Raw genomic sequence first — 24,723 nt, forward strand, 5'->3', positions numbered from 1 at the left:
TTGAAACACATTTTTAAAAAAAATCTGTGATGTAACCACAAATTCACGGTTTTCGAATTTATTCCATCACTTGTGCTATAAGACCTACCTGCCGAATTTCATAATTTTAGATACATATCTATGATTTTAGGTCAACGGGAAGTACCCTATAGGTTTTCTTGACAGACACGACAGACGGACAGACAGACAGACATCAAAGTGATCCTATAAGGATTACGTTTTTCCTTTTGAGGTACGGAACCCTAAAAAGTAATACAGTAGGCCGTGAAAAGCTAACAGACAACAAACACACTTTCCATTTATAATATTAGTAAATATTAGTTTGAATAAGTAGGATACTCTTGACTGCGGTCTAACCTAAGGTACCTTGAAAGTGAAGATGCATTGATTGAAGCAGGCTATCTTGTAAAGGCTATGGCAGTTTAATTAAGCCCATAGATGTCGACAACATAGTTAAGGGGCATCCTACAATCTATTGCTTTCAGAGAAGTTTTGCATAATCCCCTAAGGCCTCATTCGCACGAGAGCTTTTTAAACATCCGTTAAAATAGCCTCAAGCTTTTTTAACGCGCACTTTGTATTTTCAGCGCAATAACGGGGCTTTCGGCATTGCATTCGGCAAAAAAATTGGTTGTCTGTAAAGTCGGTTTACTGACGATAGTTAAACGTGACAACAAAGGCCGATTGTGCTTCTTTGTCGCTCGTTCCGCGCTCTCGCTTGCACTTCAAGCCTTACATGGAACGCCTCAGAGCGAGGTAACGCCGCATGAGTCATGTTTTTTCGTACGTGCAGCCGGCTCTATCGATTTATAAGACGTTGTTACGTCAAAAAAAAAACACTGTACGCAGTAGGTACATATAAGTATGTATGGCCATATTATATCGTGGTACATATTGTTTCATCGTTTTATATTCTAGAGTCTAGATAATATGTGGAGAAGAAATGCGGAGGCGTTCGCTACATATTCCGATTGGATTACTTGTTTTGCGCGCACTATCACTACCCATATTATAAATGCGAAAGTGTGTTCGTTGGTTTATTGGTTTGTCCTTCAATCAGGTCGCAACGAAGCAATGTATCGACGTGATTTTTTGCATGGGTATAGTTAAATACCTGGCATTTTTGACGTGACAACGTCTTATAATTCGATAGAGCCGGCTGCACGCACGAAAAAACATGACTCATGCGGCGTTACCTCGCTCTGAGGCGTTCCATGTAAGGCTTGAAGTGCAAACGAGAGCGCGGAACGAGCGACACAGAAGCACAATCGGCCTTTGTTGTCAACTATCGTCAGTAAACCGACTTTACAGACAACCAATTTTTTGCATGGGTATAGACTATAGAACGACATAGGCTACTTTTAATTCTAGAAAATCAAACAGTCCCCAAACACAGGGTCTTAAAAGCCTAAATCCACATGAATGAAGTCGCGGGCATCAGCTAGTAGGTATAATATTATAACGCAAGTGATCTCCTTCATTCGGTCGGGTATGGAGTGTGGACAGGCGTGCGTCAGAGCACAGAGCTGCCTTGACCGCCAATTAAACCAACACAACTGCGTGCGCGCACCGGACGCCGCACGCTCTCATTGCATAATGAACACATCTAGCTGCTAGATCATACTGACTGTCTAGCCTATATTTTTAAAAGCGATTCTATATGAGCCAATCCGCGGTAGCGTAGTGAGCCCCGTTCATAGAAGCGACAACTCGTTGGTGGGTAGAGCTTAACAGGGCTCTCTCCGTCACCTACTCCATGCAATCGTAGTTCCAATTTCATTTGAATATTAAGCAACCAAAGTCCATGAAATTTTGCAGACATATTCTAGAAACTAATATCTGTGCCTGTGGTGTTTTAGATTTTTCTAAAAATATGTAGTTTTAAAATTACAGGGGCTCAAAGATTTGTATGTGAATTTTTAAGACCGCGTAACTTTGAAACCGAATATTTTAACAGAAATCTGGAAAACCACAGGCATAGATATTAGTTTCTAAAATAAGTCTGCAAAATTTCATGGACTTTGGTTGCTTAATATTCAAATGAAATTGGAACTACGTTTGTATGGAGCGAGTGACGGAGAGACCCCTCTCTGTTTCCACAGATGAAGAAAATAAAATTACTTAACGTTATCTGTGCATGTCTCATGTCACTCTTTCTCTCTAACCGCATCTCACCCCGAGGGAGGCCTGGTGAATGAATTTTGCTTGGAATACAAGTTTTTTTTTTCAAAAACGGCAAAGGGAAAAATCAAATCGGCGTTTGGAATTACGGAATCCTAAAAATAAAAGTACCCATTATGTAATCGGCATTAACTTCACACTAATATAATATTACAAAGGCGATAGTTTATGTGTATGTTTGTTACTCCTTCACGCAAAAACCACTGGACGGATTTGGCTGAAATTCGGAATGGAGATAGATAATATCCTGGATTAGCACATAGGCTACTTTTTATCCCGGAAAATCAAAGAGTTCCGACGGGATTTTGAAAAACCTAAATACACTCGGGCGAAGTCGCGGGCATAAGCTAGTAACCTATCATTCTTTTTTATGATCAACCAAGTGATCAATAAACAACACTCCAGCATGTCTCCGGCACTCCTGGTCAAGCGTGATCTGCATACAAATAGTTTTTATAACAAAATACATTGTTTACCCCTGCACACGCAGAATTACGATGAGCCGTTATTGCCAAATCTGTTAAATGTTTTCTTTTTTGCCGAAAATAAAGCCAAATTAACATACGAAGTGTTATTACTTTGGAATGTCTAAATACTGCGCAGAGATCGCGCGTGGAGTCTCAAGCGCAAGACGATCGATCGTAGAGGCCCTGACATTTACGTTATCCAGGAATCCTAAGGACTCAAGAGTAACCGGGTAGGGTGAGGGTGGCCACCGAGGAGATTTTAGTAGGCAGAAATCCTACATAACCCCATGTCTTTTCCAGAACGTCAGGTATCTTTAGAAGATTTTCGCCCCGTAAACAAAAAAAAAGAGTGCGCAGATGCTACACACTTTGTTGCATCGGAAAGATTTATCTGTTTCAGCGAATTCAGCGTGTTCTTCCTTGAGTATCAAGGATTTCCGTAAAGTAACGCCTGCTATGCAACAATTGTATAACAGTGCTTTCTGTTTGTTCTAGCCCGCCCACGTTCAAGACGTTAACGCCCACGTCGCGCACGCAGCTCAAGCAGCAGTTGATGCGAGAACATGCGCAGGAGCAATTGCGCAGAGAATCTTTACAGGTAAGCCCAGAATTGACGACAATACATACTCTGTGAAAATTTCAACTCTCTAACTATTACGGCTCATGAGATACCGCACGCTGACAGATAAACAGACAGGCGGACAGCGAAGGCCTAGTGATAAGGTTCCATTGGCACCCATTGGATAAGGAACCCTCAAAAAAGGTTTTCGCTTGGATCTATCAATACCTATAAGGTCTATCAGGTATTTCGGTACAAAACAGATTCTTCTCACTTACTAGATAGACTGACTTGATTGACTTCATCAACACTTTAAATCCAGTTCTTAGGATCTAGTTATCCAGAAATTCAGCAATGAAAATCATTCCTCCATTGCTGAATCTAGAATAATCAACGAGCAACGCAAGAAGAAAGGAACTTAGAGACGAGTGGGTCGAGGAATAGACACCAGAAGGACCTTCAAGTAATGTTTCTGTTTCCAGGCACAGCAGGCAGGCCAATCCAAAGACAATGAAGACAAGAATAAGTCGAGTCCCACGGACGTGCCGCGGATCACGCCGCACGTCGAACTACCGCCACAAGTATTACAGGTAACTAACACCTATCAATCAATCAATCAATAAGCCTGTTTGCGTCCACTGCTTGACATAGGCCTTCCCAAGAGCGCGCCACCACACACGACCTCCGCCTTCCTCATCCACCCACTTCCCGCTATCTTCTTGAGGTCGTCTGTCCAGCAAGTTGGAGGTCGTCCCACTCTGCGCTTGCTGATACGCTGATACTAATCTGATCTAGATTGTATTTAAACACCTAAATTGGCTTAAAAATCATCATCACTTGTTAGCGGTCTGTTTGCAGCCAAGGGCTAGTCCATGAATTAAAAAAACTTTCAGAAGTAGCTCCTACATAAGCTTCATACACTCTTCAGAAAATCTGCCGGCCGCAGCGGCTATCAACTTAATTCGACATTCGAGGCATGAACATCATCTGTCTGTTACCAAATTCGGTACCTAGTAGGATATAATGTACCATCATAATTTGAAGCCAAAGGCTTCTATGAATGTACCTAATATGAACTTATCATAGACCTATAATAATACAATAGTACTTATATGTATTGTTTCTGTATTTTGAACATGGTATGGGCTGTTTTTACTAAAACAGGCACAAATTCCGTAGTTTTAATTCAGTTTAAGTGATCATATCCCATTCAAATAATATTTTCCTTTGCGGTTGTTTCCTTAGCCTAGCAAACTGCATTCTCCGCAAACACCACATTTTATAGCTTTTTTTATATTGAAAATATTACAAGCTAGCCTCATCTAATTACAATACAAATCATGCTCGCGTGGAATGGGGCCAAGAATACTGGCTGCATTGCCACGCTGGACAGCCAGGCTGATCCGTTGTGGAAAAAATAGTGCTTAATGTAACATCGACAAATGTTTGCAGGTGCGAACAGTTCTGGAGAATCCCACCCGGTATCACGTGATCCAGAAGCAGAAGAGCCAGGTGCGCCAGTACCTCAGCGAGTCGTTTACACCGCAGCCGCAGGTGAGTGTCCTTCTTTCGAAAAAACCGGCCAAGTGCGAGTCAGACTCGCGCACTGAGGGTTCCGTGCTCGGGTATTTTTTCCAACATTTTGCACGATAAATCAAAAACTATTATAAGTACATAAAAATAAATAAAAATCTGTTTATGGATGTACAAGTAAAGCTCTTTCATATGATACCCCACTTGGTATAGTTTTCTTACTTTGAAAATTAAAACACATTTTAATTTTTTTTTCAATGATGTTAACCACAAATTCGGGGTTTTCAGATTCATTCCTGTACTTGGGCTATAAGACCTACCAACCTGCCGAATTTCATGATTCTAGGTAACGGGAAGTACCCTATAGGTTTCTTGACAGACAGACAACAAAGTGATCCTATAAGGGTTCCGTTTTTTCTTTTGAGGTACGGAACCCTAAAAGCAAGGAAACATTTTCTAGTTAAGAACAGAGCACTATTATAATCTGCCTAGTGCCTATATATATATATATATATATATATATATATATATATATATAGGTAAATTATTATGTGCGTTTTAAGCAATTAAATATCACTTGCTTTAACGGTGAAGGAAACATCGTGAGGAAACCTGCATGCCTGAGAGTTCTCCATATACTCAAAGGTGTGTGAAGTCTGCCAATCCGCATTGGGCCAGAGTGGCAGACTATGGCCTAAATCCTTCTCACTCTGAGAAAAGAGCCTTGCTCAGTTATAGTAAGCTGGCAATGGGTTGATCATGTAATGGCCTAAGCGAAAGTCCTTATCTTTGCAGGTAGCGGGCTCAATACGAGGCGCGCCGGTCCAAAGCGCGCCAGAGCTCGGCAACCGAGCGCCCTCCCCCGACAGAGCGTCCTCCTCCAGTCTCCTCAGCCCTGGACTCTGTTCTGCGGGAGCTAACTCTGAAGTAAGCCATATTGAACTTCTAGTGTTAAAGTTTTTTTTTTCTCTCTCGTCTGGCTTTACAAAGATTAGCCAATGTCAAGTTTATAGTTATTTTCAAGTTAGTGAAACTATGCAAGTATGGATTCCGACTGCGCCGGCGCCCGCCGACATACGCGTGGCGCCCCTTTAGAGCGCTTCCCAATATGTTCCACCACCAAAAACAACAACTAACACAAAAACCAGCCACTCTTTAACAAAAAAAAAACACTCCAAAAAGGCACAGCACGGGCGCCAGCAAACGCCAACACAGACGAAGTCTCCTACTTTGTAATTTCTGCAAATAATTTCAAGCTATCCTCTTTCTAGGCGGATGAGTTCCTAGAAGACATCCTCTCCCTGGATAGCGGGGCGGGCCCCCTGTCGTCCTCCGAGCCCGCGTCCGCCGCCAGCTCCGTGGCTGGGGACTGCGGCTTGCTGACTGATGCGGACATGCATGCTCTAGCCAAGGATCGGCAGAAGAAAGACAACCACAATATGAGTGAGTATCTCTTCAGTGATCAGATGTACCTACTTTAATACCTTGGGGAATTTAACGGACCTCTACTGCAAGGCCCATAAATATGCGCTTTGAATTAACCTATAAGAGGAAGAATCTTGCCCTTTTATTCATTTTTTTTTTATCGTTTCGTCCTTCATAATTCTAATGAGGAGATCCGCAGGAGAACCAAGGTCCTTGACATAGCCCAAACTATTAGCAAGCTGAAGTGGCAGTGGGCAGGCCTTGCCAGTCGTAGAGGCGATGGCCATTGGAGCTGGAAAGTCCTTAAGTGGAGACCGCGTTTAAGCAAGCGTAGTGTGGGATGCCCTTCAATACGATAGACCGACGATATAAAGCGGCTGGCGGGAAGTGGCTGGATGAGGAAGGCTGAAGAACGGGTGTGTTGGCGCTCTTAAGGGCAGGCCTATGTCCAACAGTGGATGTCAACAGGGTTTTCCATAGGGCATAATTGTCATCAAGCGCAAACCATTTTGTAATAAAAAAAAGCATTGAAGCGATCATACCTTTGGCTATCAGACTATGATAACTGAGATCTTTGCTGCATGTACGACGTATTCTTCCAAAAATCAATCCCTAAAGAACTTTATTGCAGGCGAATTACTTCAAGACTACATAGATTTTATAGAATTAATTTCATCGCTTTTTAGGGTTCCGTAGCCAAATGGCAAAAAACGGAACCGTTATAGATTCGTCATGTCTGTCTGTCTGTCCGTCCGTATGTCACAGCCACTTTTTATTTCCAGTTGAACGTCGACGCAGATTCAACATCAACGATCGAATAAAAGAACTCGGTACCCTCCTGCCCAAGACCAACGACCCTTTCTATGACGTCATAAGGGACGTGCGGCCGAACAAGGGCACCATCCTCAAGAGTAGCGTGGACTATATCAAGTGCCTCAGGGACGAGGTCAACAGACTCAAGCACAGCGAGCAGAGGAGGAAGCAGATAGAACTACACAATAGGAAACTAACCTTAAGGATACAGGTCAGTACAAAACAATCCAATAGTATAGAAGCAGGCGTTATTTTGCGGAAGTCCATGATATACAAGGAACCAAAAGCTTATTTTGCTATTATCCACCAAACCAAAGAAATCCGTATGGTGCAACATGCAGCATGCGACATGCACCGCCCGCCCTCCCACTGAGAAACATGCAGGAAAAGCCAGCCACCAACTGCAAAGTTTTGCAATTAGGCATTGTAAGGTTTACATCTCCTGAGGATGCTCCGGTGTCGGGGCGAAACGTGCGTCGAGTGGTGTTGGGATTTGTGAGGTGTTGCGTGGTGGTGGTTCGTGTGGCTTGCTTGGTGGCTGGCTTTTCCTGCATGTTTCGAAATTAATGCTAAACCAAGTTACGAACTGAAGATCTAGAAAAATCTTCGTGTTTTTGTGCACAATTTGTCCGCACTATTGTCTTACATATTTCTTGACTATTAGAAAAGACTTTTCTTTTCCGCCTATACCACCAGACACCCGAGACCTGATTTATATCCCAATCCCAAAGTCTTTTGAGGAGCTACGCTTAAATTTAAAAAAATCTGACTCTACAATGCTAATTTTTGTTTCCAGGAATTAGAAAGGCTAGCGCGATTGCACGGTCTACCCGTGTCTTCAGATGGCTGGTCGTCACCGTCGCACCACTCCGACTCGGGGGTGGAAACAACCCCGTCAGAGAACTTCTCTGAACCCCCCAAATCTCTACCGGTAAATGTTTATTTATATTTACTCCTTTTTAATATTTATTTTTAACCCCCGACCCAAAAAGAGAGGTGTTATAAGTTTGACGTGTGTATCTATGTATCTGTGTATCTGTCTGTGGCATCGTAGCTCCTAAACTAATGAAACCATTTTAATTTAGTTTTTTTTTTTGAAAGATGGCTTGATCGAGAGTGTTCTTAGCTATAATCCAAGAAAATCGGTTCAGCCGTTTGAAAGTTATCAGCTCTTTTCTAGTTACTGTAACCTTCACTTGTAGGGGGTGTTATAAATTTTTAATTTACACTTGTATAATAACCATCACACGACCTTAGACAAAAAGATAGTTTTCTATACTTTTATATCTCGATTTCAAGCGTCAGTTTCATAAGCTTCTCTTCAAAAAAACTGTCTGTTCAGGATTCATTCTTGCCTCGAAGGTATGTTGAGGCTGGAAACATGGTATGTTCAGCAGTTTCTTAAGGTAGTTTCTCCCTTTATTCCAGGAGGTGGTGCTGCCGAAATCGGAGCCCGCATCACTGATGGAGCTGGGGGATCCCCCGCCAGACTTATTGAGGGACACGCCGTCCGGTGAGGCGCTACAGGCTTTGGATGCACTTGGTTAGTCTAAATGAGAAGAATATTACGTCATATGTGATAGTGATAGGCTTGTTCTTGACGATGTCTAGCGATGATATCTAAGTTGGAACTTGGAGTGCGCTTGCCAAGAAGATGCCTATTCATTCTAGCTTTTAAGGTACTTCCTGATGACCTGTCTAGACTTATGAAAACTGGCAGGTAGGTAGGTAGGTTTTATAGCACAAGTAAAGGGAAAAATACAAAAACCGTTTACAAAAATTGAAAATTGTTTTTTTTTGTACTATGGTACGGAACCGTTTGTGTGCGAGTCCGACTCGCACTTGACCGGTTTTTATTAAATACTAGCTGGTACCCGCGACTTCGTCCGCGTGGATTTAGGTATTTAGAAATCCCGAAAGAACTCTTTGATTTTCCGGGATTTTAAATAGGGATGTGAGCTAACTCTGCCCATCAAAATCGGTAAAACTTCGTTGTTCGGTTGTAAAAAGCTAGCAGACAGACAAACACACACACTTCCGCATTACTATAAACATGATATCACAATAGCAGCTTTTTTCTTACAGATGGTCTAAAACTAGGTTCGTGTTCGCCACTCAGCCGGGAAGAGGGCCTGTCCTTGGGCTGCTTGGAGCCCGACCTCTGCCTCGAACCCGTCACCGACCATCTCTTCACCCACAAAGACATTAAGGTAAGTCCACATTTACGTAACACACTTTTGTCTATTATGTCCTAGTCTATAATCATAAGAGGAGCCTCGGTACGAAAAAATCGGCAGTTAAAACCAAATAATCCTGGTATGTAACCTTTATCTAGTATATAAAACTCTGTATGAAATTTCAGCTTTCTATATCCAAGGGTTTGATGATTCAGTTAATTAGTCAGGACTTTTTTCATGTATTTCGTTCAAATTTTAGAAAAGAGCAGCCACCGAGTTTCTTGCTAGTTCTTTTTCGTAGTGTCATTTTGATGGTGATTTGAATGCAATAAAAAGCAGTAAAAATATATTGTTTAAATATAAAACCCTTTGATTCTAAATATATTATGCTTTTGCAGCAAATGAGGTTATCACCGACCCCAGGGATGCTGGGCAGCGATGACAACGATGCGGTACTAAACCTCGCGCAAATAGAAGACCTTATGGATGACGACTCACATAACCCTGTCACGTCAGGTACGTCTTTTTTACTACTTTGTACAAAAAAAAACAATAATAAATCAATAATGAGTGCACACACACACACACACACACATATGTACACACACACATTGGCCATTGGCCGTTTACGTAAGACGTATGCTATTTTTGGACGTTAAAAGTTAGTAAAACTAGTCAATATTTCAGGGGACCCCATGCTCTGTTCGTCTCCCACGTCACACCTCGGGCTCAGTGCGGCCGTGGCGGAGGCGGCGGACCAATCCTGTGCCGCCATGCTGCACATAGATCTCTCCTCACATGCGCCCGGTAAGACCACCATCATTGAATATTTCAGGGGAGCCCATGCTCTGTTCGTCTCCCACGTCACACTTTGAGCTCAGTATGGCCGTAGCGGAGGCGGTAAACCAATCCTCTGCAGCCACGCTGCACATAGATCTCTCTGCTTTTCTAAGACGATTAAAAAATTTCCAAACCGTAAAAATTATGTAGGGTTAACGACAGAGTTAGATTTGCACCCGTCCATAGTCGCTTACACTGATAGTGCAAACCCAGTTTTATCGCTGTTTGTACCTATAGGTAGTATTGTAGATTTTTTTTAAACATTTATTTTTTTCACCAGGTTCATCACTAATGTCAGAAGGCGGCATGTCGCTCGGCCTAGGCGGGTTAGGAGGTCTAGGAGGTTTAGGGGAAAGCCTGCCCCTACTACTGGGGTCCACTCACGCGCCGCACTCACCTCACACCCACCCCAGGCCCTGCTTTGACATGGATCTAGGCGCCTAGTATGGCAAAAACCCAGTGGCTATAGTAGTGAATAAAACCGACTATGGTTTGTTATCTTTAAACAGAGTTCCTAAATTAATACAGTAGCTGGCAGGAAATATTGTACAGTCAAAGGCCGTAAGTCGTTTAGCACCTTAATGATCATATTCGCGTGGCACGGTCATGCACATGCGTTTGGTGTGTGTGGCGTGTTTACAAAAAAAGGTGATAAGTGCGATAGGTTATTGATGCAATAGTTTCGCAGAATTGCTACTCGAATTCTGATGTCGACCGTACATCGACCTTTAGAAAGAGATGTAGGCATTGTAGAGTGTTGTCTCTGTCACTCATACCTATGTGACGTTTTATCGGTCTCAACACTCTACGAAACCGCTATATCTTTTTAAAGATCGATGTACAATATTTCCCGCCGGGTACTGTACGAGATTTTACATGTTACTATGATAGAATTCGAGAAATAAACGTCAGAGTAAATTGAACCTAAATATGATTGACTTAAAATCAAAAATCTAGTACCATAAGAGTGTCCACTTGCAACGCTAGATTATAGCTTTAAAAAAATTGACAGCCTCAGGTCAGAGTAAAATAGACTTAAAGTTTCTTGACTTAAAGTACTAAATTCAGTACCACTGATTTTAATTTCGCGAGGTGCCCGTTTTGAGCGCTGTCTGTAGATGTATGGACGAAATTAAATTTTAAAACAAGGGAATTAAGGTACATTTTACTTAAACACTGACGTCTTTCGACGCTCGAATTCTATCAACGTCTATGAGATGTAAAATGTTGTACTAAACCTACTGAACGCACATTATGATGATGAATAAAACCGGTCAAGTGCAAGTCTGACTCGCAAACGAAGGGTTCCTTCCGTACCATCGTAAAATATATATTTATGTAATGTGTACTTAATTTTCATGTCGGCCATTTTGAAATTTGCCATCTTATTTTTTTACTAGCGACCCGCCCCGGCTTCGCACGGGTGGACATTTATTTTTTCTATTTTCCGGGATAAAATATAGCCTATACGGATTCGGAAGAATCCCTCTAAGTAATGGTAAAAGAAATTTTGAAATCGGTCCAGTAGTTTTTGAGCCTATTCAATACAAACATACAAAAATACAAAGGTTTCCTCTTTATAATATTAGTATAGATTATTTGTTGTTACAGCGGCAAGAGAAATACATAGGTACTCTGAAAATTTTAACTCCAACCTATAACAGTTCATGAGATACAGCCCGCTGACAGACAGACAGAGGGACGGGGAGGTATAAGGTCCCATTGGCACCCTCCGAGTAATCCTAAGGTGTTGACATGCTGTAATGTGCGATCAGTTTTATTTGCTATGACATTCAAATTGTTACTGTACAATGCGTCCAAACTAAGAATAGGAATGAATTTCGAAATAGGAAAGAAATGTTGTGAAGTATTTGCTAGATATTTGTCACATTCAATATATTTTTAATACATTTTGTAGAACTAAGACATTGTTAAATAATGGAGAAAAACATTCTTATATGTATGCAAAGTATTTTCCGTGAAAATCGTAACTTTCAAATCACAGTTGACAGGTAGAGGACATTGGAATTCCTATTCCTTGCTTGTGACGTCAAATTTGACAGTACATGTATGAGGGTATTTTGTGATGTCAGTGTCAATTTTGACATCACAAAATACATTTCGCGGGTAGTTACAGTTTCAATCTTATAGATTGATTATACAAACAACATTGCCTTTAATAACTAAAATACTTTATGCAAAAACGTTAAAACTTAAATCGTAAAATTCTTTAGGAGAATTCAAAAATGTATTTATTAAATGTATCCAATTCATTCAGGAAGTATAGAGTTAATAATACCTGAACCTGAATATAGGTTAAAAAAATATTTTTAGAAAAAATATACAGATTTTATGGATATTATTATATCTAGTTATATACAATTTAACGAATTGTAAGAACTTTCATATTAGGCATACGTAATATTTAATTTATATTTTTAATTGAATAATGCTTGAATACAAAATTCTGTACTTATAATATTATGAATGAAATATTTTTACAGCAATGCGGCTCATGATTTCATTCATAAGTATTAAGTATATATTTCGAATTCATTTATTTTTCTTATTGAAGTCCAATTATACAAAATATATTAATAACACTGTAAAATTCGGACTGAGTGTATTCATTTTTACAGAAAGAAATAAATTAAATTTGTAATATTAAAAAATAATTTAAGACAGCAAAAATTAGATCTAAATGTATTCATTTTAACTAGATTTGAGTAAATATTAATTGTGTACGTATTATTAAAGGCAATAAAATAATAGGTTGTCAAAGTGACTTAAGAGTGCGTGGGCGACTCGAATTAAGTAAAATAAAATCATTTTTTATTTTTCTATCGTGATAATTGAGTTACCATGGAGAGGTTCATTCGTATTGAGCTCCAAACAAACGTAGTTTGGCTCTTATTTTAATATTAACCAATCAAACTGGTAATTGTAAATGCTACCTACCTATAAAATTGCACACCATTATACTGTGACTTGAAAAGTGTATTAAAAATTAACTGTACCAATTACAAGTATAACTGTATCTATTGTAAAATGTGCATTTGCAATGAATAAATTATGATTATGAAACTCAATGAAATTTTGTAGATTCGTTCTTGGAACTACCAATCTGTGTCTATGTCTTTCCAGATTTCCGTTAAAATATTTTGTCTCCAAGTTATACAGGCTCAAGGACTTACATAAAAATCTTTAAACCTGTGTCAATTTAAAACATTTTTATGAAAATCTGGTAAACCACAGGCACACGGGTATTAGTTTCTAAAACGTGTCTACTTTCTTTTTTTATTATCAATTGCAAAATTGTATGTACAATGGGTCTTAAAATTGTTTCATTCATTCAGTTTTGTTGCGTAATATTCAAATGAGAATTAAACTACCTTGGTATGAAGCGAGTGATGGAGAGTCCTCTGTTAATGCTATGTCGTAGATTTTTAATGCGAAAACATTTGTGGAATAAATGTGAACATCGAAGTGAACGATTGCTGTGTTTTAGAATTTATTTTTATTTCGTCTTGTTCATCAGCTTCTAAGCGGAAATATTTGAAGATATTTTTACGTGGTTTAATTTATTTTATTATTTCATTATTTTATTTACGCTTGACGACTTATATTATGCTTGATAAAAAGCAATGATGAGGGCTTGGTTGTAGCGCGCTTGCGTAAAACATGATTATTCGCTCTTGCTTTGAGGGTAGGTATTTAATTTTTGCTTGGCAGTAAACACGAACGCCGGAAGAGCATTCAAAATTTTGCAAATTTTTTATACATAAGCCACATAATGTACAAAAAATAATACAAGAACCACATCATGCAATATTGTTGAAAAAAACTGTCAAAAGATTGGTGGAATTGAATACATGAATATCATGATAGTAATATATTGACAGTTATTGTTATGAGTATTTTTTTTTCTGTCGTCTGGCTTTACACTGATTAGCCAATGTCAAGTTTGTAGTTATTTACAAGTTAGGGAAACTATATGTATGGACTTTGTCTGTGCTGGCGCCCGCCGACATACACGCGGCACCCTTTTAGAGCGCTTCCCAGTCAGTTCCACCAGCAGAACACAAAAACCGGCCACTTCTAACAAAAAACACTCAAAAAAGTCACAACACGCGCGCCAGCAAACGCCACCACAGACGAAGTTCTTGTTATGAGTAATGAAATAGAAAAGAAAGAACCTAAACTTTCTTTTCGCTATTATTACGCATTAGCAAATGAATTATTAGTTATTTATTAGCAGTATAAAAATTTGCTTCCAAAATTTCCGCTTGGTTGCTTTTGTAGGCCGCGTCCTGACTAATAAATAAAAAATTATGAAGTCAGAGCAAAGCCTAAAACCGTAAAGTGAGTTTCGATTCTTTACTGTCCATAAAATATGGACAGTTTAGTTTAAAATACTTTAAGTATTTATATTTTATTTAAGTGAATGTAGTTCAATTTGAATGAATTCAATTAATGAATGATTTCTTTTTTAAATAAAAAAATACATGGTGCTCCTTTTCGAGGCATTTTATTAATTCTAAATGAAATACTTTATTTTTTATTTAACTTAATTTAAATTTTTGAAATGCTTCACTTATAATATACATATTATGCATATTATATAAATACATAGTTTTAAATTATGTATTGTATAGATATCTGAATACGACAGCTTCAATCACGGATTAAGCTGCAGCTATTTTATTAGAAATATGATGGGTTTATTCCTATTAATTAAAAAAATAAGCTACGTAAAGCAGCTAAGCCAGATTGTAATAGAAAACTGAGTAGAAAATATTGAATATTGAAATATTAAATAATAACATTATTGTAAAACGTAAATGTGATAAAATATATTTTTAGATGATATTTATCGTTATATTATCATTATAATATTATACACAAATATTTTTGTAAATAAATTGTTAAATATACCAATGTGCCTTGTTTTAGACTTTAATAAAATGCGATTCTGTGTTTTTTTTTTGTAAGTGTAAATAAATAAATACAATTTTGTTGATATCATACTGGTTATACTGCAAAGTAAGTTTGTCACAATGTTAAATGTACAGTAAAAAACCCCTGATTTCTATATGAAACAACTTAACCTTCTTCTTATTGTCTTGTTATGAAGATAAGTATTATTTTTAAAATTATAAAATCGTGCTCAAAATTAATCTAAACATCCAGGTAGGTACTTAAGTTTACAACAAACCTTTGTACCCTTAAATTTTAAATATTGCTTTGTTAATATAAAATTGTATAATACATATTTGAATATTATTATAGCAATAACTGAATCTTCCTTTTATTTTTAATATAAAATCAAAGCTGTTTTTTAAACATAATATAAAAATAGTTTTATTGTATATTTTTACCAGAATATCGAACAAATGTGTTTTATGAATTAAATATTATGTTATACTATTATTATAATATTAAATGAATTGCGTACAGTGGGGCGTCATGTTGCAATAATCGTATTTTTTAACAATAAATAAATTGTTTTCTTTGTTATAATTATTTTGTTGTGTCCTGAGCTTGTGGTGTGTTGTTATATTTCGCTCGAATTCTAAACATTATATTATTTAAAAATTATATTCAATATTAATTTATTTAAAAATTACATAATTGAATATTATTTTTGTACATTTAATAAAAATTATATGAAATAAATTAAATATTATAAATTTAAATATAAAGCGACACATCGCAAGAACTTGCGATTTATTTAAATGTATAGTAAATATATTTTATGTATTTTGAATTAGAAATTAAGTGAAACGTTTTAAACTTAAAGATTGTCAATTTTGGTATTATTTTGTTGCTTTATTTAATTGATATTGATGTAATTTGTATTGTTACCAAGTTTAGTTTTCGGAAAATGTTTTTTTGTAGAAAAGAATCGGGCGAAGCACAAGATCAGACTTATATGTATGAATGTTATTTAATATTATAATATGAGATTAAAGAGAAAATATTGTTGAAGTACAAAAAGTGAATTACAGAATTTACCAGATTATTATCAGTCTTTTATTGATTTTTCTCCAACCATTAATTAATTTACTATAAGCACATGCAGTTAGGTAGAAAATTCATGCAAACCAAGAATAGGTTAAAAACCCCCGCCATAGTTTTGATATCTAAGCTTAAAATATTTATTCAGTAGTCAAAATCGCGCACCGAGGGTTCCGTACTCCTATCCCCACTAGGTACAGATACACTAGGTACTTTGAAAATTGAAAATACTAATTACTTACCTATTTGTTCATGAACACATTTTTTTTGTGATGTAACCACAAATTCAAGGTTTTCGGATTTTTTCATTTACTTGTGCTATAAGACCTACCTACATGCCAAATTTCACGATTCTAGGTCAACGGGAAGTACCCTGTAGGTTTTCTTGACAGACACGACAGACGACACGACAGACGGACTGATAGGCAAAAAAGTAGTCCTTATAAGGGTTCCGTTTTTCTTTTAAAGCACGGAACCCTAAAAACAATCATAGCGAGTTACGCGAACAGTATTCGTTCAGAATAGGTATGTCTGTGTATCCCTGACCCTATTAATTTGACCGTGCCAAAAATCCCGATTATTTCAAAATGTCGCTTGCATAAAAACGCAATCGTTAATTCTATTCGGCACACTCCAGCTTAGAAAGTTAGAATAATGGCCGAATCTTTTGCAAATGCATTTTTCCCCTAAAAATGTAAAAGTAACGATTATTTTTATCCATTCGGACTTGCATGACAATGGAGCGTTTCAAATTTCGTCGAAAATTTGCGTTTTTGCATAAAATGGTAGCGCGGGGCGGCGCGTGCGGCCACGGACGCGTTATGATACTATGGTGACCACGAGATTCAATTTTAATTGGACATAATATTAAGCATAAATTGTAGAGCCATGCAACCTCTACTCGGACTCTACTCTACAAAATCGGTTCACGGGATGGGCCGTGAAGAGCTAAACGAGCTGGGAATGGGACGAGCTGCGAATGGGAAGAACTGCGAATGGGACGAACTGCGAATGAGACAAGCTGCGAATGGGACGAGATGCGAATGGGACGAGCTGCGAATGGGACGAGATGCGAATGGGACGAGATGCGAATGGGACGAGCTGCGAATGAGACAAGCTGCGAATGGGACGAGATGCGAATGGGACGAGCTGCGAATGGGACGAGATGCGAATTGGACAAGTTGCGAATGGGACGAGATGCGAATGTGGGACGAGTTGTGAATAGACGTCATGCTAACAAAACCTGTCATGGTCACCCTATTTATTGTAACCAAAGTACATTGTTGCAAGAGATTGATAAAAGCGATACAGTTTGAGTTTTTTTTGCACAAATTTAAATGAAGTCCCCTCGGTGCAGTAATAATTCGCCATTTGCATGGTGTCCATTTACTTTACGTCCAATGCACATTTACATTTTATTTTATGGTCATAATGAGCAGAATGCCGTTTTTGTAAAAATAAATGCACATATTAAGTACTTATATAAAAGGAAAAATTGACTGATATTTAAGCAGGTCTGTATAGTTACCGCTGGATTTAGAAACTTGAAGTTTTGGATTTTGCAATTAGCATATTGCTCTGACATTTTGCATACAGCTATGGCTTATGGAAGACAGTTAAAAAAGCAATCAATGTAATAAGGACCATCGATAGAATGTAGGTACAGAGTAGGTACAGCACTTTGTGGAACTGTTGTTATAAAACTCAGACAAAAGATCCATCATCATCGATAGGTAGGTAGTATGATACCCACAGACTATGATACCATTGATACAAAATAGTATTCTGTCAAGAAAAAGTCAAGACGTGATAGTAGACGTCAGTCAACTCAAAGTGTGCTGTATTTATTTTGAAAAAATGCGTTTTTATCAAACAAAATGATGATGCAAGTCACTCCAATACCACAACCATTAGCTGAACCCATGGGGGTTAGCCCTGAGGGCTTGGTGAAAGAGCCTGAAGAACAGCTGCCTGGAGTCAATCCTGCAATGGAAGAGGAAACTTTGCCGCTGGTCTGTGTTTTATTCCTTATAGGGCCAGAGGGCTAATTCGCACGAGAGTTTTTTTAAGGTCCTTAAAAAAGCGTTCAAATAGAACAAATGCATTCCCAGTTTCCCCGCTTTTTTAACGGACGTTAAAAAGCTCTAGAGCGAATGAGGCCTTAGGATAATGAGAGTGAGGGAATAGAGAGCTCTGTTGCTCGAAGTCTACTACACTAAATCCTATATACCTACCCAGATATATTATATCCAACTGGCTGATTTACGTTTTCGAAAGTCCTGTGGAAGCTCTTTGATTTTCCAGGATAAAAAGTAACTTAAATGTTACTCTACAGGTCACAACAGGTAACAGATAAAAATTCACTTCAATCTTTTGCTCCGTTCTGATGTCATTGAAGCACTAACCAACAAACTAACACACTTTTGCATTTACTTATAAGTTATAATATTATGTCGTGATGTAGCTAGGCTCCTGAAACAAAAAATTTCCTCAATCTGCTACATTTTTCTTACATCATGGCATAGTTTTATAGAATTCTATTACTATTCAATATTTTTATCAAAGAAAAACAATTATTTCTAATAAAATGAAATAAAACAATAAAACCGTTTATTCATCACCAGTAATAGTTACTGAGAAATACCAAAGTCAACAGTTACTTACTCAAAATAGTGGGTATCAATTTCATATTAGGTACTAGCTGATGCCCGCAGCTTCGCCCGCGTGGATTGGTCAGATCCCCTGCAGCATCAGGATTGAGGAGTTGGACTCCAAATTTTTTATGAAACAATGTCGCAAAGTTCCTCTATAGATTAAAAAAAAAATGACGCCAATCGGTTCAGAAATCTCGGAGATTTCGGTGTACATAGGTATAAAAACACAACTCCCTTTTTGAAAGTCGGTTAAAAAAGTAGCCTATGTTACTCCCTAGTCAATTCTCTACTTGTCTGTGAAAATCCCGTCAAAATCGGTTCAGCCGTTCCCAAGATTAGCCTTTTCAAACAGACAGACAGACAGACAAAAATTTTAAAAACGTGTGATTCAGTTATAGTATCGTTCAAATAACCATATGACCTTAATATGCGGTAGTTATTTCGAAATTACAGACAGACACTCCAATTTTATTTATTAGTATAGATAACCTACTCATGACTTTTCACACGTAACCTATTTCACCTTTCGCTAGAAGTAAATAGGTATTTTAAAACCATCTATACATAATACATACTTACAAAAAAAATAGAGTAGTAGAAATAAATTGTGAGTTTGATAAAGTGCACAAAAATTAAGACCTAATTTTCTCAAGAATACAGTATTACTAGCTGATGCCCGCGACTTCGTCCGCGTGGATTTACGTTTTTCAAAATCCCGCGGGAACTCTTCGATTTTCCGGGATAGCCTATGTGTTAATCCAGGGTATAATCTATCTCCATTTCAAATTTCAGCCAAATCCGTCCAGCCGATTTTGCGTGATTGAGTAACAAACATTCAAACATCCAAACATCCACACATAATATTATTAGGATTTATTGAAATTATTTTTTCTTTAAAAATACCTACCTAAGCATGTTAAAAAAAAACGACTGTTTATTTTTTCCGAATAGTGCAAGTGAGATTCCAAAAATGAACTCAGCATCATTCATTGATTTTCTCTAAAATTATACCTACTTAAGTACCTACCAAACTTGGCTTTGCCTTAAAACTGATTACCTGAAGTATCAAGGGTCAGACTAAGGGCGTTCCCCTAAAACTTACATCAGTAACTTTGATGACTGCAATTCTTTTGGTCCTGAGGACCCTGCGAAAGGAAATCTTTTTTTTACACACTCCGTCTTGCCTGAGCAGTTAAAACTGCACAGCGAGAACTGTGCAGACCAATCTTTAGCAGCTTTTGTAACTGCGCGGGATACCGTCTTGTGGTTCACACGCACGCACTTAACTGAGCAATATCGCTTGTGCAGGTAAGCTCTCAGGTAAGACGAGTTTTATAGATGGGTACCCGTAGCCTATAATGTACTCTGTCTTATGCTGTCTTTAAATAGAAGTTGAATGCAGGTGGAACAAGAACCCCACATATTACACGACCTCGCATTAGTGGAGCACCTCCTCATCACCAGACGTCTCCGTGTGAAAGCCGTGCTGTTCTTCAAAGGGAAGAGAAACAGATTCTATGTGAGGACGCCTGATAACAAACTCGTATATACCGTCGAAGAACGAAACAGGTGTTTGATCTTTTCTTCTTTTGACAAGAGTCTATTAATCAGCCACTCCCGGCCACATAAAAAAATACCCAACGATTTCAGTTTTGTTGAGTAGAGTGAGAGTCTCTCAAAGACTAAAGAAGAGTATATTTTAAACATATGTTAAGCTGAGATTGGTTGCCGCGGCCGAAAGTGAGTCAGAAGAACTTTATTTACTGCTTCCAGCTGGTGGGTAGGCTACTTCTGCTACGGACTTCGTCCATTCCAGCTGCACGTGCGAGACGCCTCAGGTGCCGAGGTGATGAGAATCAACCGCCCCTACGCCTGCACCTCCCGCATCTTCCCCTGTCAGCTGCAGCACATCCAGGTCTGTGGTTTAAGATCCAGATAAGTATAGATTTAGATTTGTGAGGAATTTGAGATAAACAACCACATCCAAAAAGCCATGATAACCTACTGGTTAAAACGTCGGCCTCCTGGTCATGGTGTCAGGGGTTCGACCTGGGTACGCATCTCTCACTTTTCGGTGTATGTTTTTTTAATCAGATACAAGTTAGCCCTTGGCAATTTCACCTGGTGGTATATTATGTTGTAGTCCAAGATGGAAGCGAGCTAATCTGGAAAGGATATTCCCTTGGTTTCCCCTGGTTTCTACACGGCATCGTACCGGAACGCTAAATTGCTTGGCGGCACGGTTTTGCCAGTAGGGGGTAGTAGTAGTAGTAGTAACTAGCCACGGCCGAAGCCTCCCACCAGACCAGAAAGAAATTATAAAATTTCAAATTCCTGTCGGGAATCTAACCCGGGACCTCCCACTAATAAGACCACAGCGCTTACCACTGCACCAGGGAGGCCGCCAAGGACCATGTGTTTTAAGCAATTAAATATTACTTGCTTTAACGATGAACGAAACCTGCATGCCTGTGAGTTCTCCATAATGTTCTCTAAGGTGTGTGAAGTCTGCCAATCCGCACTCGTCCAGCGTGCGTAAACCCTTCTCATTATGAGAGGAGACCTGTGCTCAGGTATTGGGCGATGGGTCTATGATAACAATTATATTATTCTTGTCTTGTCTAGATTTTTTCTCCGCCTGGCACCCGAATAGGCAGCATACAGCAAAAGTGGACCCCTATCAGACCGGAATATGATGTGAAGAGGGAAAACGGAGAACAGGTGTTTTGGATACAAGGTAAAGTTTTGTCTAAAATACAATTTTGTGGTAAACCTCTCCATTTCCATTCATTATTACACATTTCAAGTATTGTATCGTAAATAACCACAAACAATAATATTGCTAAGAAGTAGCCAGCGTCAAACGTGATGCAGTTTTTCGACGGCCTCCCTGGCGCATGGTAAGCGTAAGTCTCATTAGTCGGAGGTCCCGAGTTCGATCCAGGGGTTCGAAATTTTATAATTTGTATTCTTTGGTCTGGTGGGAGGCTTCGACCGTGGCTAGTTACCACCCTACTGGCACAACTATGCCGACAAGCGATTTAGTATTCCGGCAATATATCGTGTAGAAACCAAAGGATTCCAGGTTAGCCCGCTTCTATCCTACATCATCACTTACCACCAGGTAAGATTGCAGTCAAGGGCTAACTTGTTGAATAAAAAAAGATATGCATGCAGGTGCTCGATTACATTAAAACGACGGCTACAATGTCACTGTTGGTCCCTTCACAGGATTACTACCCTACAATATAAAAACTGGACCTTGAATAAAATGATATGTTTTCCAGGTCCGCGCATAACGATCAGCTGTTTCCGTGACATCCAGTTCCGCATATACAGGACGGACGGCACCCTTGTCGGCAGCACCTGCAAGCGCTGGCAGGGCGTCTTGCATGCCATGTTCTTCGCAGCAGTCTCCGACAAGTAGGCTCCTTTCTTCTTCTTCTTCTGTTCTGTGACACTGTGTGTCTGTCTGTGTAGGTAGTACCTTCCAAATCGAATCCAAAAGAATCGATTTAAGAGCATCTTGGCATACTTATAGTAAATACTCTGGGTTAACATAATATACCGGGGATACTATTTATGCCGGAAAAAATTGAGATCCGGATATAGAGAACGGTAGTTTTTGTCGATGATACTCTATGACTCCGTGAAATCTTAAACAGTTTTGACAATTCTTTTTAGGGTTCCGTACCTCAAAAGGAAAAAAGGATATCGTTGTAGTCTGTCTGTCTGTCTGTCCGCGTCTATCCGTCTGTCGTGTCTGTCAAGAAAACTTAAGTATAGGGTATTTTCTGTTGACCTAGAATCATTAGGCAAGTAAATAGATCGTATAGCACAAGTAAAGAAAATAATTCGAAAACCGTGAATTTGCGGTCTCTCTTTTTAAAATAATTGTACTGTCAGATGAGTCTCATACTCTCATGTTAAAATGAAGATCAGCTGAATAGTTTCGGAGCTGGTGGAACTTCTCAACAACATTAACCATAGAATTAAAAAATCGCAGGTTCGGTGTGGCTTTCGAACGAAACCTGTCAACGGAAGAGAAAGCTTTGCTCCTTGCCGCGACTCTACTTCTCGACTACATGTACTATGACGTGTGATTTGTGTAATAAACTATTTATGTGTTAAACATACATTATATTTGTTTTATTTGCCTACTTGCCACTTCTTTCGCATGGGTTTTTAAAAATCCCGTGGGAACTCTTTGATTTTCCGGGATAAAAAGTAGCATATTTCACTCTCCATGTCTTTTAACTATAGCCATACAAAAAAATTACGTCGATCCGTTGCTCGGTTGCGACGTGACTGAAGAACAAACTAACAAACAATAATTCGAATTTATAATATTATGTGGGTCCTACCCACACAATATTATAAATTCGAATGTTTGTTAGTGATTATAAAACTATACTTAAAATATGCTTATATAAAAGAAAATTATGTGGCCTGACTCTACAGCTATAGACTTGTAAAAAGCTTTCAAATGTCGAATTTCGTTACAACGATCGTTATAAATAATGGCCATGAAGAGAAATAATAAAAATCAAATTCTATGCAAAAATTATAAATAAAATCTCCTCAGATAAATTATTTTAACTCTTAACTCTACTGAGTTTCAGTTTATAGTTGCCTAAAGCTTAACAGTAACATTAACGTTAATATTAATATTAAAATAAGGGGGACATCTCTGTTCGTTATACTTTAAATGCATTTTTACACAAAAACGCCGATTTCCCCTTAAAAATTAATGTCCTGCACGCACCACCCCTATTTGCATTGTGTTTAAAACTTTTTTGCACCCCAGCAGATGGCCGTCGCGGTAAATGGCGCGAAATTTTGACAGAACGTATAATTTTTGGCGCGCACAATTGACAGCTCGATGTAAAGAAACTTTCCACGATAAAAAACCTAATATTAGGTGCTTTATTGAACCCTTTCCAAGGGATTGAATCATTGAATGATTGAATTCAATTACATCGACGGTGACGTAAAAACTTTGATAAAGGGGTGTTTTTTACAGAATTTTGGAAAAACATCGGGGTCGAAGCTTATGTAGGTCACTGTGTTTAGTGAATTAAAGCTTTTTATACTTTTTTTAACCTTTTTTTTCGAAATAACAACGTGGCGCGCGTCTGTCACGCGTACGGAAAAGCAAGGGTTTAAATAGCAACAATGGCTTTTTAGAAAGTGATTTAAAAGATTTTTCTCGCATTTCTGTTAATCTCGTAACGAATTTACTTTTTTTGTAAAAGAAATATTTTTTTTTAGACGTTACGCTGGGATATTTTTATTGGAATAAAAAATGTATGTCAAGATCGTATCAGTGATGGATTGCTTATTGTTAAAGTTTTTTTTTTTTTAACAATGTAACTGCTAGTTTTTTTACATACTTACTAAGGTACTTTAAATTAGTATTTTTAAATACAAGAAAAAAAACTTTTTCTCTGTTTAAGACTTCAGCTTCACTCAACTAACTCTACACTCTCATATTTTCAAAAAAACTGTTCTATTTTTCAACAATTCGTTTAAAATCACTTAAAATATACGCTGCTGTTGTGTAACTCAGCAATCCGATAAGAATCATCATCATGATCAACCCATCGCCGGCTCACTACAGAGCACGGGTCTCCTCTCAGAATGTGAAGGGTTTTGGCCATCTACCACGCTGGCCAAGTGCGGATTAGCACACTTCATACACTTTTGAGAACATTATGGAGAACTCTCAAGCATGCAGGGTTACCTCACGATATTTTAAGTCCATAAAACGCACATAACTCAGAAAATTAGAGGTGCGTGCCGGAGATCAAACCCCCAACGTCCGATTAGGAGGCGGATGTCTTAACCACCAGGCTATACAGTTTATACCGATAAGAATACCTATTATTTATTTTTAGGTCTGGTTAGTGGTCTGCAATCTCGAAACCACCAATTACGTAAATCTATGACGTATACCTATATTTTATCCTTGCGCCGTAAACAGAGGTATATTGCGCATACGCATTTTAAGAATTAATAATAATAAAATTGATAACATTATTATCCTATATAACTTA

The 24,723-nt window shown here is 38.3% G+C and overlaps 2 protein-coding genes across 4 annotated transcripts in view; both read left to right on the forward strand.

The window, feature by feature from the left end:
• LOC123877168 (transcription factor EB-like) overlaps positions 1-10,618 on the forward strand; it is a 109,519-nt gene extending 98,901 nt beyond the window's left edge. For 2 of the 3 annotated variants that reach the window (XM_045923671.1, XM_045923672.1), the window contains exons 3-14: positions 3,144-3,246; positions 3,690-3,797; positions 4,660-4,761; positions 5,536-5,667; positions 6,012-6,183; positions 6,948-7,189; positions 7,775-7,909; positions 8,407-8,521; positions 9,064-9,188; positions 9,554-9,671; positions 9,843-9,962; positions 10,276-10,618. In XM_045923671.1, coding sequence (XP_045779627.1) covers positions 3,144-3,246; positions 3,690-3,797; positions 4,660-4,761; positions 5,536-5,667; positions 6,012-6,183; positions 6,948-7,189; positions 7,775-7,909; positions 8,407-8,521; positions 9,064-9,188; positions 9,554-9,671; positions 9,843-9,962; positions 10,276-10,439 — 1,636 coding nt within the window. In that variant the 3' untranslated portion in view covers positions 10,440-10,618. The remainder of the gene's footprint in view (positions 1-3,143; positions 3,247-3,689; positions 3,798-4,659; positions 4,762-5,535; positions 5,668-6,011; positions 6,184-6,947; positions 7,190-7,774; positions 7,910-8,406; positions 8,522-9,063; positions 9,189-9,553; positions 9,672-9,842; positions 9,963-10,275) is intronic. The other variant, XM_045923670.1, reaches the window with a different exon arrangement.
• Positions 10,619-17,836: 7,218 nt separating this feature from the next.
• LOC123877180 (phospholipid scramblase 1-like) lies at positions 17,837-22,770 on the forward strand. The gene is made up of 6 exons (XM_045923697.1): positions 17,837-18,025; positions 20,070-20,236; positions 20,441-20,582; positions 21,293-21,404; positions 21,955-22,090; positions 22,674-22,770. Exons 1-6 carry the CDS (start codon positions 17,891-17,893, stop codon positions 22,768-22,770), a joined length of 789 nt encoding a protein of 262 aa, XP_045779653.1. The 5' UTR covers positions 17,837-17,890.
• The last annotated feature ends 1,953 nt before the right edge of the window (positions 22,771-24,723 follow it).

This window comes from Maniola jurtina, chromosome 23 (assembly GCF_905333055.1).
Source record: "Maniola jurtina chromosome 23, ilManJurt1.1, whole genome shotgun sequence".
Classification (NCBI taxonomy): Eukaryota; Metazoa; Arthropoda; class Insecta; order Lepidoptera; family Nymphalidae; genus Maniola; species Maniola jurtina.

Excerpts from the sequence above, each read along its gene's own strand:
- LOC123877180 (XM_045923697.1), top strand. The coding sequence starts at position 17,891 with ATGATGATGCAAGTCACTCCAATACCACAACCATTAGCTGAACCCATG. Across the intron at positions 18,026-20,069 it reads AAGAGGAAACTTTGCCGCTG|GTGGAACAAGAACCCCACAT; the intron begins GTCTGTGTTTTA and ends AGTTGAATGCAG. Across the intron at positions 21,405-21,954 it reads ACAGGTGTTTTGGATACAAG|GTCCGCGCATAACGATCAGC; the intron begins GTAAAGTTTTGT and ends TATGTTTTCCAG.